Source organism: Poecilia formosa, unplaced genomic scaffold (assembly GCF_000485575.1).
Source record: "Poecilia formosa unplaced genomic scaffold, Poecilia_formosa-5.1.2 Scaffold775, whole genome shotgun sequence".
NCBI lineage: Eukaryota > Metazoa > Chordata > Actinopteri > Cyprinodontiformes > Poeciliidae > Poecilia > Poecilia formosa.
In genome coordinates, this window is record NW_006800714.1 from 43,374 (window position 1) to 58,099 (window position 14,726).

At 38.8% G+C, this 14,726-nt stretch overlaps 1 protein-coding gene and 1 non-coding gene across 2 annotated transcripts; both read left to right on the forward strand.

Annotated features, from left to right (window-relative positions):
- The first annotated feature begins 2,169 nt into the window (after positions 1-2,169).
- On the forward strand, positions 2,170-12,172 carry LOC103131486 (dnaJ homolog subfamily A member 2). The gene is made up of 9 exons (XM_007543139.2): positions 2,170-2,327; positions 3,583-3,642; positions 5,414-5,643; positions 6,164-6,244; positions 6,331-6,464; positions 6,558-6,754; positions 7,718-7,862; positions 9,504-9,631; positions 11,068-12,172. The coding sequence occupies exons 1-9, from the start codon at positions 2,250-2,252 to the stop codon at positions 11,254-11,256; spliced, it is 1,242 nt and encodes a 413-aa protein (XP_007543201.1). The 5' UTR covers positions 2,170-2,249; the 3' UTR covers positions 11,257-12,172.
- Positions 12,173-13,933: 1,761 nt separating this feature from the next.
- Positions 13,934-14,007, forward strand: trnat-agu (transfer RNA threonine (anticodon AGU)). The gene has a single exon. It is a non-coding gene; the product is annotated as a tRNA-Thr (tRNA).
- Positions 14,008-14,726: the final 719 nt, after the last annotated feature.

A 14,726-nucleotide genomic window follows, 5' to 3' on the forward strand; every position in this document is an offset into this window, starting at 1 on the left:
CGCGGCCCACGCGATGGAAATGTCTCGTCAAGGTAAGATACACACTGTGACAAACAAAAACCAGCCTACGCCAAGTGTTTTGTGTTTTTTTCCCCCGCTTTGCTGCGGTGGATATTAACATACCAAGGTGCTCCGGGGATAATTTATTCGCGGAATTGTTTGAACCTGGTTGAATGCACAGGATTCAAGGCTGACGAATTCCAAGTTCCACTCTTGAACAAAATAAATTGAGATAGCGCACATCCTCCCGACTGTCACACATTTGAATGAATCCTCGCAGCATTTCTCCACTTTTGTCTCTCTTCCATGCTCACATTCGCCTCACCCCTTCCCCGTGCTGTCAAGACGCATTTGTCCTGGCCGAACCTCGGGGCGTCGTTTTTAAAAAAAAAAACAACAAAAAAAAAAACGTGACCTTCAAATATGGCCGCTGAGTGTTTGACCCTGATGATGTGGTCTTCTGCCTCGCAGAAGTTTCCAAGTGTCTCATAATAACTGTCATTATGTCCGTGATTGGTAGATGTTAGTGAGCAACAGCATTTTTAAAGTGCCAATAATAAATGAGAATAAACACATGAACATCTCTAACAGGATAAGACGGGGCTTCTTTCTTTACTTCTAGTTGTATGAGCTGTGTTGTCAGTTCAGTTGTCTGGTGATTCTATAATACAACATTCAATGGTTTAAATATATTCAAGATTCTTGTCTGGTTTGTTTTACATTCTCAAAGGATTTCTCGACCAGAGACATCCTCCCCCCGCCCCCCAAAAAAACCTGTATCAAATCCAGACTGTGATGGTACGACAGCACCACCAGGAGGCAGACTGCTGCTTATCTCTGGATAAAAGCTTTCAAGAGCTTAAACTTCTATCAAGTGGACAAGAAGTAGTTTTCTAAAACAGTATCTCCACTAAAAGATTGGACGGAATTTGATTTGATTTAGGGAACCTATGGCCTTGCACTTATAAAACCTATTTATAACAGGTTTACTTCATCTTGTCAAAATTTGTGTTCTTCAGCAAAAAGGGTGATGTAAGCCGCCATGTTCTTTGGTGGTAAGTACGTGTCTGGTATGCTTTAGTGTTTTAATTCATCCATCCACAGGTAAAAGATCTAGGAAGGAGACACATCAGTTTCCACAATACCAATCCAGAAAAGATCTTTAGTTCCTTGGTAAATTCTGGGTCCACTCTAGTGCCTGGTCGCAGGGGGATGTGTTTGGATTGGATGACCCTTCCAAGGGCAGTACCTATGGGAGTCATCCTGAACCACCTCAGCTGACTTCTTTCAAGGCGAAGGAGCAGCAGCTGGTAGACAAATCTCCTCACCCTGCAACAAACTCAGTGACCCTACAGCGAAGATCAGTTGTGCCATGTAGGGTTGTGTTCTTTGGTGATGATCCATATCTCATAACCCTTAGGGAGGGCTGGATTGTAGTCAGACTGATAAATGAAGAGCATCGCTCTTTGGTTCAGCTCTGTCTGCGCCATGATAGACCAGAGCAGCACCTGCAGTACTGCAAATGAAGCCCCAATCTGTCTGTCTACCCTTTTGGTCAAGCCTACAATTACTAGTGAACAAGACATCAATACTTAAACTACTCTGCCTAAAAGCAACCCATTGATCTTAATGATAGTTGACCAGTACACTTTCTTGGAGTCAAGTTTTGTTGGGGTGGCTCATCACTCGCTGTCAACCACCAGGTCTTGGCTCCTGGGGCTCAGTAGGTGTAGTGCGAGGGGGCTAGTAAGACACATTGGGGCATGCTGATTTTTGGCATGTTTTAAACATTGAGTTTTTCTGTTGGTAGCTCTTCCAGGCCATATTTGTTCAGTCTCTTTCTAACTTATACAGTCATGAATTTTAACAATGAGGAAGCAAGTCTGTGGAATCTGAGATGAAGTCCAGTTTCTGTAATTTGTGCATAGTTTCACTGAGCATTCAAACTTGCTTTCCATCTACTGAGAAAAAAAGAAAAATCAAGGAAGAATTTATTTAAAATTCTATACAAGAAAAATCACCTATGTCTATTTTTTCCCCTTTTTTGCGTGGTTTCCAGGAATTTTACTTCAACACGTGGCTCAAAAATTCCGCTGTCAAGCTGCATACTGGCCAGGAGGGGGCGACAGTGCTTACGCAGAGTCTCTAACATCCAGGAAACTGAGGAAGAAGACGAGCAAAACATTTTCCACCGGCTCCTTCTCTTTGTCCGTCCTCCTCCTTGTTGAAGCAACATCCCCAGCAACACCATGGCCAATGTTGCCGACACAAGACTCTACGACATTCTTGGAGTGTCTCCGTCCGCAACTGAAAATGAGCTCAAAAAGGTAACTTGGTAGAAAAAATAGAGCAACCTGAAAAGAAACAGTTAGAGCTGAGAGTTCTAGAAAAACGTCACGTTTGTCGAACCAGGAAATGATTTGCTAAGCTAATGCTAGCGGTGAGGTAGCCTAGCATGCTAAAGGTGCTAGCATTTTAAATGGCCTGAAAGTTCATGTGACATGCCGCTGTAACCTTTTATTATTACAGATTCTTTACATTCCGGAGAGATCAGTCACAGTGTAGCCACTTCCAGGCAGTTTATTTTGTATTCATTAGAAATTTTACACATTAAATCCAAAACGGTAATATCTGAAGTTTAGTTTTTCTTGTACTGATGTAACTGTTGACCTCAAGTTAGCTTTAGCTTAAATCTCGGTGGCCTTTTACTTAGCGTCGTTTGTCAAAGGACTATAATGAACACCTTATTTTATTTTATTCTATCTTATGTTATACTATTTAACTCTGCACTGACATAGATTCAATTGATATTGGGTATATAATAATAAAAAAAACCTTAGCGTTGAGTTCCGATTAGCTTCGCTGTTAGTTTTTGGGCTAGCTAAAAGAACATCAGCTTGTAACCTAATAATTGCGTTTCTTAATGAACTGACCCGCCCCATAGTCCACTTTTTAGTGAATATTTAGGGACATTTGTTCTAATATCTTACAAAGTCCCGATTCGATGGCGTAATTTCTCAAGTCATGCTGCTTTGCTTTTTCTGTATAGAAGCTAACTGCATGGCTGTGACGAAGTCGTTTGTTTCCGGTTTTTGATATTTAGCTATTCTCCATATAATGCCAAGTTTTTCCTATGCCTTCTTAAACATGACATCCGAGGCTGTTTTTGTATGTATTTTTTAATAAAAAATAATCTGCTCCCCGTACAGTACTGCTGTGTTTTGGGTGTTAGCAAGGGATGCTAATTAGCAAATTCTGGTTTTCGTTAGCAATAAAGTTGTCAGACATTTTGAGGGTTCCGTTTTATACTAAACGTCGATTTGTAAGTATAGTTAAGTAAATAAAAGCCGGACAGCAGAATGCCGTGTCCTTAACTGCTCCAGAAATGGATATTTGTGTTCTAAACATCAAGTGACTGAGGTTATGGGTCCGTTTGCCGGTTGGAACATTTTGGTTTCTTTACGCAGGCACGTGTGATTGCGTAAACAATGAGTAAGCTCCTTTCAGGTGTTCCTCTCATGAGAAGTTCCAGGTTACACAGAAAAAAATTAACACAAGGAAATTATCCTTCTGTCTTTCCAGGCATACCGGAAACTGGCAAAAGAGTATCACCCTGACAAGAACCCAAACGCTGGTGACAAGGTAAACATTTGGTGATGGCGTCCTACATTACTGTGGGGGACAAAATGTACAGATAAAGAAATACAGGGTCAAAAGGTTGAATATTATTTGTCTCTCATTTCAGAAAGTGAAACTTGTTTATTCCATAGATTCATTACTTATGGAAATAAATAATTTAAGCCTTTTTTTTCTTGCATGTTTGATTATTGTGGCTTAGAGACAACGGAAACCTCAAATAGAAATTATTACACTACATGAGCTCATTAAAAAAAAAAAGATATTTCAAACAAGTGTCAGATTTTTTGAAAAGTACACTAAATACATAGTTGAGGCTCATTTTGCATAAATTATTACATCACTTCAGCGTGGTGGTTCGTCTGTTTTTGCTGAGGTGTAATATGGTTTCTCATTAGACACTTTTGTCGTTTCTGGTTAAGAGGTGGCTTTACACATGGTTTACATTTATAGTCCATGTGGCCAAAGCGACTTTATGGCTCTAGCTGCTCCGACTCCAGCCTTAGTTCATTCCTTGTGAAACTCTCCAAACTCTTTCCAGGCTCAGAAAACCTCTACTTTGATTCTTGGAGATGTTATTGTAGGAAATTTGGAAATTTCCTGTCAAATTCACAATACTTCACATTAACAATTTTTTGCTTGTCTATTACATAAAATACCAAAAAATGCTTAAGTTTTACCATGTAAACACTTCAACCTGTCTTATAGGAAACACATAAATATTAGTGAAGCTCATTTATTAGAAAACAAATTTACCTTGAGTTAATGTTACATTTGCATTATGTGTTTTTAACTATACATAAGCACCAACTATAAAGTCTTAAAAAAGGCAAACATAAAAAACCCCATTAAAATAAGCAGTATTCATTTGCTTATTGTCCAATTGTTTAATCCTAATTAAAGTTTGTTGATCCTTCATCTGTGACATGTTACTTTATTTGCTGAAGTTGTTAGCCTGTAAACTGGTGAAGACAGGCAGTGGTTGTGGAGGTCAGGAGAATAAAGAGACTCCTGACCTCACTCTCCCTACATGTTCACATGTTGACCATACTATGTTGCCATTTTGCTTCCAACAATTTCACCAAAGACACTCTTTAACTTGTCTTTGCTATCTGTTACTGGTGTATAAAACCCTCCTATAATATATATAAACAAAATATGCTTAGCTTTGTGGGGGAGTAAGTAAAGCCTGGTGGCCCGCCAGCCTTAAAATACTCTGAGGGAAACTCTGCCGAACAATCAATAAAGATCTGTGAAAAGTGGCTGCAGCAGATGTTCTGTTTGAACTCAAGTTGTGGTGATTTATTTATTCATTCTGAATAAAACGTCACAAATAACTTCAGTCTTAGATTTAAGCTGTTATGATAATAAAATCTGTCTGGACTTGATCCATCCAATGGAGTTGATTTATGGCCACAGTGCTGCTGTTTGCTTTTCTTCCACAGAACACAGGAAGCTATATTAACTTCTGTTTGCCCTCATCATCCTTTAGATGATTTGACATAAACAATAATTATTCAGATTTGCTCAGAGATGGTGGTTCTAGAGTAACTAGTGTAATTTTGATGATGTAGTCCAAATATTAACCTCATCCAGGTAGCTTTCTGAATTCAGAAATGTTCTGCTTCCCACTGTTAGTCCTTTTATCTGTTATAGAGAATGTAGATGTGCTGATCCCATCCTGTTATGTTTTTAATTACAGCCTCAGTCCCTTTCTTTGGATTCCATCAAACCTCTTGTTTTGTGCTGAAGTTCTCTTTTCTCTTTCTTCGTCTAGTTTAAAGAAATCAGCTTTGCCTACGATGTGCTCACTAACCCTGAGAAGAAGGAACTATACGACCGGTATGGAGAGCAGGGGCTGCGGGAAGGAGGCGGGGGTGGCCCCGGGATGGACGACATCTTCTCCCACATCTTTGGCGGCGGACTCTTCGGCTTCATGGGCGGACAGGCGGGCCGCTCCAGAAACGGCGGTCGGAGGAGAGGCGAGGACATGGTCCATCCGCTCAAGTAGGTCGCACATCCCTCAGTGGTCCTGTGAAGTCTATGGCCATTTAATATTGTAATTTGATGTTTGGAAAATAAATTAGCTTAATGGAAACACAGCAATTTAAAAAGAAAAACGTTTTATTTCGATCCAAAGTTTTGCCACTAAGATGAGGTGGGTTTTTTTTCGGTTGAGTCAAAATTGGTTTATTTCGTAAAACTGCAATGGAAACACTTTTTTGCGCCACATGATCAACAACCACATGTTGCTGCTGGCATAAACCATGAAGAAGACAACGACCGGAAGTAGCTGGAGGACGATGCTGTGACCTGTTTTTAATGACTTAAGTGAATAAACTTGTTCAGTTGTAACTTTAATTTAGTTTATTATTTAATGGAAACACAGCAACTGAAATTTTATTTAATGGAAACACAGCAACTGAAATTTTATTTTATTGCTTTTGTTTTTCGACATTAGAGGAATATTGACTAAATTTTCCTCATTTGTCATGTACGCTCAGCTAGTGTCTCATGTTTTCTTCAGGGTCTCACTGGACGACCTTTACAATGGGAAAACAACAAAACTACAACTCAGCAAGAATGTCCTGTGTAGTTCCTGTAATGGGTAAGTTGGACATCATTCCCCCTGTTTGTTGTTTTCTTGTTGCCGTCTGCTGAGGTGTTGCCGTGATTCTTCCTTCATTGATTCAGACAAGGAGGCAAGACGGGCGCTGTACAGAAATGCACGGCCTGCAGGGGGCGAGGCATGCGCATCATGATCAGACAGCTGGCTCCAGGCATGGTCCAACAGATGCAGTCTGTGTGTACCGATTGTAACGGAGAAGGTGAGGACCACGGCTGTGTGTGTGTGTGTGTTTCTGCGTTCCAGCGACCGTCTCAGAGCCGCCGTTACAGTTCGTTCCGTGTGTTTGATCCAGGTGAAGTCATCAATGAGAAAGACCGCTGTAAAAAATGTGAAGGCAAAAAAGTGGTGAAGGAGGTGAAAATCCTTGAGGTCCACGTAGACAAAGGCATGAGGCATGGGCAGAAGATCACCTTTGGAGGAGAAGCCGACCAGGCACCGGGGGTGGAGCCTGGAGACATAGTTCTGGTTCTGCAGGAAAAGGACCACGAGGTAAAACCCTACACTTCAAGTAATATTATTATTCGGTAGGATTTTTGTTTATGTTGTACTTCAAAACATGTCTAAAAACTCGATCACATGGCCGTTTCTCTGGAGGTGTGTTGGTTTAGAAACATGACGGATGCTCTGTTCACAAATGGTTTGTCTGCATCTGTCCTTCTAGACACTGAAGCAGATGCACATAAAGGTTCATAAATGCATATAATTCATATAGATGCACCAGTCAGAAATTAGTTTCTAAGCTCTAGTTTTTGACTCGAGGTTAGAAACCTCTGCTGCTGCTGATTTCCAACGACACAATATTTTTAAAAGCCTTCATTTTCTTGCCTTCCTATCATGATCAAACAAGACTCTTACTATGAGCAAGGTGTTGTCACAGATTTGCTTACATTTTAAAACAAAGATGAGATAATTACAAAATTTATCTTTTTCCATCTTCTACTAGAAATCAGTGTAGCTAGTGTAGCTAGCACTTTAAAACAAGCACTGCATCGTTGTGGGTTTTTTGTTTTTTGGGGGGCGAGGGGGAAGAGAAGTTATTAGTCTTTAGCTTGAATTGCTAAAAAGTTCCCAAAAAGTCTTAAACTCAGAATGTTTTAGGTTGAAAGCTAAAAAGATAAGCTGGAAGTCTTGCTCTCTCTCGCTTTCCTGCAGCCTTTAAAACGTAAAAGAAATGCTATTTGTTTTAAAAGGCTAAAAATCAGTAGATTCTAACGAGCGGCTAATGTTTTAGTCTATCAGTTCCTTAAAAGTAAAAGAGACGTCAATTAATATCCATAAACTTTTTCATGTGGAAATCTTCCAATAATTGTCCATATTTTGTCATTTCTGAGAAGTTTGGATCTAATGTGCCGTGTTGGGCCAGTTCACCCTGAACAAGTTGAACACGTTTCCTTCCTGATCAGAACTGGTCTCTGTGGGTTTCACATCATCTCCATCTTCTCTCCGTTTCAGACGTTTAGGAGAGAAGGAAACGACCTCTATATGACCCATAAGATCGGCCTGGTGGAGGCGCTGTGCGGCTTCCAGTTCATGCTGAAGCATTTAGACGGGAGACAGATTGTTGTCAAATATCCTGCAGGAAAAGTCATTGAACCAGGTCAGATTTCTTCTTCTCTGGTTCTCTAGTTATGTTTGAAATGTTTAATGATGCGTTGAAGGACTAAATGTTGCTTCAAACAAAGCAGATATAAGTGAAGACATGAGATGCATCAGTGTGTAACAATAATAGTTTCAAAAGTCAAAATTTCTTTGCTGTTGAATTTCTGAGATTCATCTCAAAATTTCAGATTTTTCTTTTCTGGCAAATTTTCAACTTTTGAAACTTGGACATTAACATTTTTTTTTCTAGAAAATGTCTGAGATGAATCTAAAATTTCTGAGTTTTTTGGCAGCAGTTTCTTCTTCCTTTAGTTTTCTCTACTTTTGCCCCAACACCTCATTGTGTTAGTGGCCCTTCAGAGTAGAGATGTGCCGATCAGGTTTTTTCCTGCCAATCACTGATACCGATCACACAATTATTATTTATTTTTTATCATAAACACTACCGGTTACATTATGTGGAAAAAGGAACCATGAATTCACCATAATTTAGACAAAACTTGTTTTTAATAACTTTTTCCAAGAAGAAAACTAAACAAAACAGGCATTGTGCAAATTGTACTGGCATTGATAATACTATCTTTAACAGACTGATAACATATGAAGGCTCTGAAGAGGCTAAATAATACAAAGAGCCAAAATAAAACCTCTCAACATTGCCAAGAAGTTCAAGTATAAAACTTAACATTCAAAACATTCAAAGGCAAAAACAGGTTCCATTACAATAAACAATCCTGAGTTACTGAATGAAAACTTCCTGATAGCATGGCGGCTAGCTGATTACTGCTAGTTCTGAGTGGCTGTTTCTGACTGAGCGGAGTAATTATGCAGAACAGGGAGGAGGCAGAGGACATCGATTATTTTTTCAGAGGTTATCTGTCTCATGTTAGGACAGCGAAAGTTTTAATACATATGTAAAATTTATTTTTTTAAGTTAGATGCTGCAGCTTTAAGCAGAGATTCGGTGTGAGAGTCACTACCAGGTGGAGCAGAAGCGAAGCTCCGTCTGTCAAATATTACTACCTGTAGCGTAGCAGCGGTTCAACAGCGAGAGCAGAACCAGCGTCTTACATCGCAGCTCGAAGACTTAAATAATTTTCCAGGTTATTTGTTTAGCTTTCTGACCGTCATGCTAATCCGGGTGAGTGTTTGTAGCTGTGCGCTGCTTTACCTGCTATCTGATCGCTCCATATGTCTTTTTTACTGCAGTGAGCCTCGATGTAGCCAAACTCCGTCAAGTATGGCATTGTTTTAATGCCATATTAGACTCGTTGTGTTGATGCATTTTGACCTGCTTCATCCCACGTGCTTTAATTTTCCGCCGCAACACGCAAACTTCCCCATTCACTCAGTGCGTCATAGTTCCACATCACTTAGGATTTGTTGCTGCGCGTTTGCGCAGCGTGAAGGAAAAAGGAGACCAGCTGCACAGGCAGGCTGCGAAATGAGAAGCAGGTGATCGGTATCGGCAACAAGAGCCAATGATCGCCGATCACCGATCATGCACTTTTTCACGGAAATTGGCCCGATTATGATCGGTGACCGATCGATCGGCACACCTCTACTTCAGAGTAGCAGCATGTATTTCCTGGGCGGCCGTGGCTAATATTAATATTAATATCAATCTTGTTGTTTCCAGGCTCAGTCAGGGTGGTGCGGGGAGAGGGCATGCCACAGTACAGAAACCCATTTGAGAAAGGAGACTTGTTCATCAAGTTTGATGTCCAGTTTCCTGAAAACAACTGGATCAGCCCAGAGAAGCTGGTGGTAAGACAACCATTAACACATCATCTCTGCTGTCAGTTTCTTTTTCATTTTCTTTATTTTCAGAAAAGCCTAGTCTCATTTTCTCTTACAGCTCCTTTATTTCTCCAACAGGAATCAACAGCTGAACAAAACTTACCCAAAAATGGTTCTGATAGAAAATGTTAATTCCTGATTTAGTTTATTTAAACCTTTCTGAGCCTCAATGATAGTTGTTACTGTCAACACAATAAACAAGCAAGGAATTAGAAATAACTGCATAATGATAGCTGAATTATGACACTTAATAGTTCCTGTAACTGTCCTTTTAATAAGTCTTGTTCTTTTTAGACATAAGGTGTCCTACTAAAAGACTACCACAAGGTGGCAGTAGAGCACCAAGCTGTTTCCCAGGGTAAACAGTCCTGCTCTGCTCTCAATTTCTTTCTGCGTCTCAAGTCCAACCATTTGCAGCCTGTTACACTAACTCATGCAGCTGCATGTGCTTCGTGACAGTATTTATCATTTTTTAATTGTACGTCTTTGATGGTTATTCATTGAGAGGTTATATCTCTCATTATTCACTGAGAATTTAGCAGTGCTTTGGTAAAAGAGAAGATAAAGAATGCCTAACATCTCACTAAATTATTTTAGTTATGTTTACTGTATGACATTACAGTAAGCTAATGCAGAGTTTCAGTTGTCAGGATGTTCTTGTAACTCAAGAAGTTTCTAAAAACATTTATGGAAAAACAGCAACAATCTGTTCCTCATGAGGCTCTTTGGGAAATAAAAAATACTTCCTGTTAAACATAAGAATATTTCTTTTACAATCCAGAGAGATCAGAGACAGGCCCCAATCCGATATCAATATCTGTATCGATCTTGATGTTGAAAACAAAATTCTAGATCAAGCATCAGAGACGATGTATCTCGATCCATAGGGGCAGATCTATTCAGTCTAATTCTGTGCTTTGTGCTCTGAACAATGTCATGCTTTATTTATTTTACATTACTTTTTATTATTTCTAATTGCACTTTCTGAACCATTTAAAAGATTTGTTGTAGTTTATTTTTACATTTTTGACCAAAATAGTCAACCTATTGTTTGTCAGTTTCAGTTTCTTTATTATTTAACATCAACTGTTCTACTCCTAACTGCACCGACTGAACTAATCAAAGTTGTTTTTACTTGTTTGACCAATCTCGTGAAGCTATTGGTGTATTTAAATGAGCCATGCTGGTGCAGAGTTGGCAAATAAATTCATTATTCGGTACATTTATGTCTGTGTTTAAAAAACTAAAAATAAAATTGTTTTCCTGTACTGTATTGGCTGATACTACACCTCAGATATCAGTATTGGTATCAAAAGTGAAAGAAGTGGATCGGTTCGTCGTTGTGTAAATCACACCAGATTTCAATCCTAAGGTCAACTCTCTCCCTGTTCTCCCCCTAACAGGAGTTGGAGGACATGCTGCCGTCGCGGTCAGAGCCCCCCATCATCACTGGGGAAACGGAGGAGGTGGACCTGCAGGACTACGACGCCAGCCAGGGCTCATCGTCCGGCAGCCGCAGGGAGGCGTACAACGACAGTTCCGACGACGAGAGCGGCCACCACGGGCAGGGCGTGCAGTGTGCCCACCAGTAATCTCCATCCGGCTTCTCAGACATACACCATACGTATATATATTAAAAATATCTCTCTATATATATATAGACATATGCATAAGACCCCAAACACCGCCGTTCTGCAAGGGGAGGAAACTCTGTAAGTTGCAGAGGAGCCAAGAAACGTCCAGGTAATTCCACAGACACAGATCCAGAGCATGGCTGCACCTTGTAACTGTTCCCTAACGTCACTCACCCCAGTGCTCAAATCATCCGATCTCTGTCTGAGGAACTCTGAATATTACACCGCACCTAGAATGAATGAAGATTTATGGAAATAAGTTTGACGCCCCCCCACTTCCCCTTCCTGTCATCTTCCTCCACTGCTCAAGTCAGATCCTCTCATCTGATGGGAGGATCCAAAGAGAAGAAGAAACAAAATGCTTCTCTATTGCAGAGTGTGTGACCTTTTTTTTTGTTTGTTTGTTTCATAGTATTTACATTAATTTAAGAACTAACCAATGTGCACACAGACAAAAAAACAGCTGAGCAATGTGACATAAAGATTATTTCTCAGTGATTCACGGACTCATCCACTCGGCGACATTTGTAGGACTTTGTTTCTGATTTTTACCTTTTTGTTTTTGTTTGTAGGATTTTTATGTTTTCTTTCTTTTTACATTTTAATTCAATGAGAAATTTGGTTGTGTATATCATTACGGTGGTTGTTGATAAGCTTCATCAGCAACTGCAGTTTGAGCTGTGATTTTTAAGAAAAATAAAAAATAAAAATTATTAGTGAAACGGGGAAGAATAAAACAAGCTATCGTCTGTTTTCTGTGCTGAGACCATGTGCATGTAAAAAGCTTTGGTTCTTGCACTTACCAAACAAAATAAAGCAGCATTCTTCTTAAGAAATGTCTCTGAAGTTGTTGAATAAACTGTTGAAATACCAAGTTTGGTGCCTTTCTTTTTGTTTTTTTTGAAAAATAAATGATCTTTGTAGCTCGTCAAAGATTTTTTTTTTATCACTTTACCATTTAAACTCAGTGTTTGTCAATTATAATTCTGCGTTATTCTGAAACATTAAAGCAGATCAATGAGTCTGGAACATCCACATGAACATCACTTAATTCATTTAAATTAATACTCAGTTTTCTTACACAATTATAAATTAAGGTTGCTCACTGTGTGATGAATCTATGAATGTGAAATTAACGGGAACACAGCAAATGTGAATAAAGTTTTTCTATAAATGTTTTGCGTTTTTTTCACAAGTTTTTTTCACGTCACGTGAGTCACATGATCATATTCAAAAAGAAGAAGACAGGAAGTAGTTGAAGGTCATGACGGCTTCTTTCTTAGTGAACAAACTTAACGTCATTTTTAATTGAAAACACCAAAGATTTTAATTTTTATTTTTTGAGTTTAGTGGAATTTTAAAAAGGTGTTGCGCACATTTCTAGTGGAAACTCAACTAGTGATACATTTTCACTGGACTCTTCATTTTGATAATTTTGAACAAGATCAACACAATCTATTCCTTATGACCAATAATAAAAAAAAGAATACAGACAAGTCAGCCAGCCGGGAACAGCGTCTGTCATTTTGTTTTTGACATTAACCGAGGGGAGCTGAGTTTGTTGGTTGTTTTTAAGTCCTAATTTAAAAAGAAAAAAACACAAAACAAAATAATCTCCATGAAGTTCTCCAGTAGAAGGAAGCGTGAAGTGATCCAAAATGTCCAGATGGATGCTGTTCTGACTTTGGACTTGACAAAACATTGGAGTGCCTCCAGCTGATGACATAATTCCTAATAGTTTGTCTCCATGCTTCAAACAGCCTCAATAACAGCCGGGTCCAAACGTTTTGCCATGACGGTCAAAACCGTTAAGTTGAAATCACATGATGCGGCCACAACAATTGCATATATTTTTTCTTTAAAATTACATTTTTAAAACAAACCTTTGTGCCTTGATTTATCAATCAAATGTACTACGATCAAATAAATTGTGCTTATTTGAAACAAAAATGATGACATGGAAATGAATGTTTTTAGTACTTAGCATTTTGTGCAAACGAGGAGCAAGCAGCTGGAATCCTGAGATAGATTAGAGAAGAAGTTAACCATCATTTTAAGCTGAATGTTTTATTGTAATGTGGATTTCATGCTGCAAATCTTTTTAGTAGTCTTACTTGATTTATGCAATTGTCTCAAATATTTATATTTATTTTTGTCAGTATGTTTTAAGGGGTCATTGTTTATTTTAACTTCATCCGTCCTCTAACTGCTGTAGTTTCTTTGACCGCCTTGGATAAGAGTCTGAGATTTTGGCTGTACTTTGATCCATTCATGAATGACAGCTTTCTATTTTCTTTCTGGTTTTCAAATATATGAGACAATTTTCTGCACTTCTTTATAAGTCTCCAGTCCATTTCAAAACAACTTGTAATCAGAGCATAATGTGCAGTAAAACCAACATGAAGAATATTTGCTGCCTTCATCCTCGAGGACCACCCATTTTTCATAAGCTGAATGATCTCACACTTTACATGGCTACTAACTATTTGCTGTGGAAAAAAATATTTCAAAAGCAAGTGTTTACGTCTCCAATATAAGACAAACTTATCAACAATTATGAACAGGACACTTAATATTTTTCCATTATCCAGTAACTATACTCCTTATAAGGCCTGTTCCCTATCGTGACATCAGCGGCGCCGTGGCTTAGTTGGTTAAAGCGCCTGTCTAGTAAACAGGAGATCCTGGGTTCGAATCCCAGCGGTGCCTTTTGTTTTGATTTCCATTTTAAGGTGCTGAGAGCTTTTATTTTACCTTTCTACATCCTTTAAAAATACAAAGAAAATGCTAAAATAATTTAAATATATTTCAAAAGGACCATAGTTTGTAGATTTTGCAGAAAGATAATCCAAGAAATGTGCCTTACACACCTTATGTAAAAGATGTCTGTTACTTGTTGCTGCGGAAGGCAGAATCAGCAGGTGAGTGTTGGCGGGTCAGGTGGCCGGTGTATGAGGATAACGTGCTGATTTGCGAAGGATTATTGTGATCGAATATGTGCTGAACCAGACTGGACTACTTTTAATAGGCAGTGGCAAACAGCGCCATCGTCTGGAGGACTAAAAAAACTACATGCAGTAAACCTTTAAATACCAGTAGAGGAAGTAGAGAGGGCCAAAACTGTCAATATGAATCCGCCCTTCATCAGATGATGAAGGTTAGTTAATTTTAGTCGGCCCTTCTTATTGCACTTCTCAATAAGTAGTTATAAATAAATATATGTTTGAAATCTTATGCTGTTAAAAAAGGCATCAGGTTCAGTGATCATCCTTTGAAAAACTTTGGTTGTGCAAAGAGCAAAGAAAGTTTACAAAGAAAATTACAAATAAGAACTCCAGAGCAGTAAAAAACTCTTCTTTTTTAATTAAGTTAAGTTAATTAAGTTAATTAATTAAGTTATTTAATATTTAAATCTCACATTAATTGGG

Excerpts from the sequence above, each read along its gene's own strand:
- LOC103131486 (XM_007543139.2), top strand. The coding sequence starts at position 2,250 with ATGGCCAATGTTGCCGACACAAGACTCTACGACATTCTTGGAGTGTCT. Across the intron at positions 6,755-7,717 it reads TGCAGGAAAAGGACCACGAG|ACGTTTAGGAGAGAAGGAAA; the intron begins GTAAAACCCTAC and ends TCTCCGTTTCAG. Across the intron at positions 9,632-11,067 it reads TCAGCCCAGAGAAGCTGGTG|GAGTTGGAGGACATGCTGCC; the intron begins GTAAGACAACCA and ends TCCCCCTAACAG.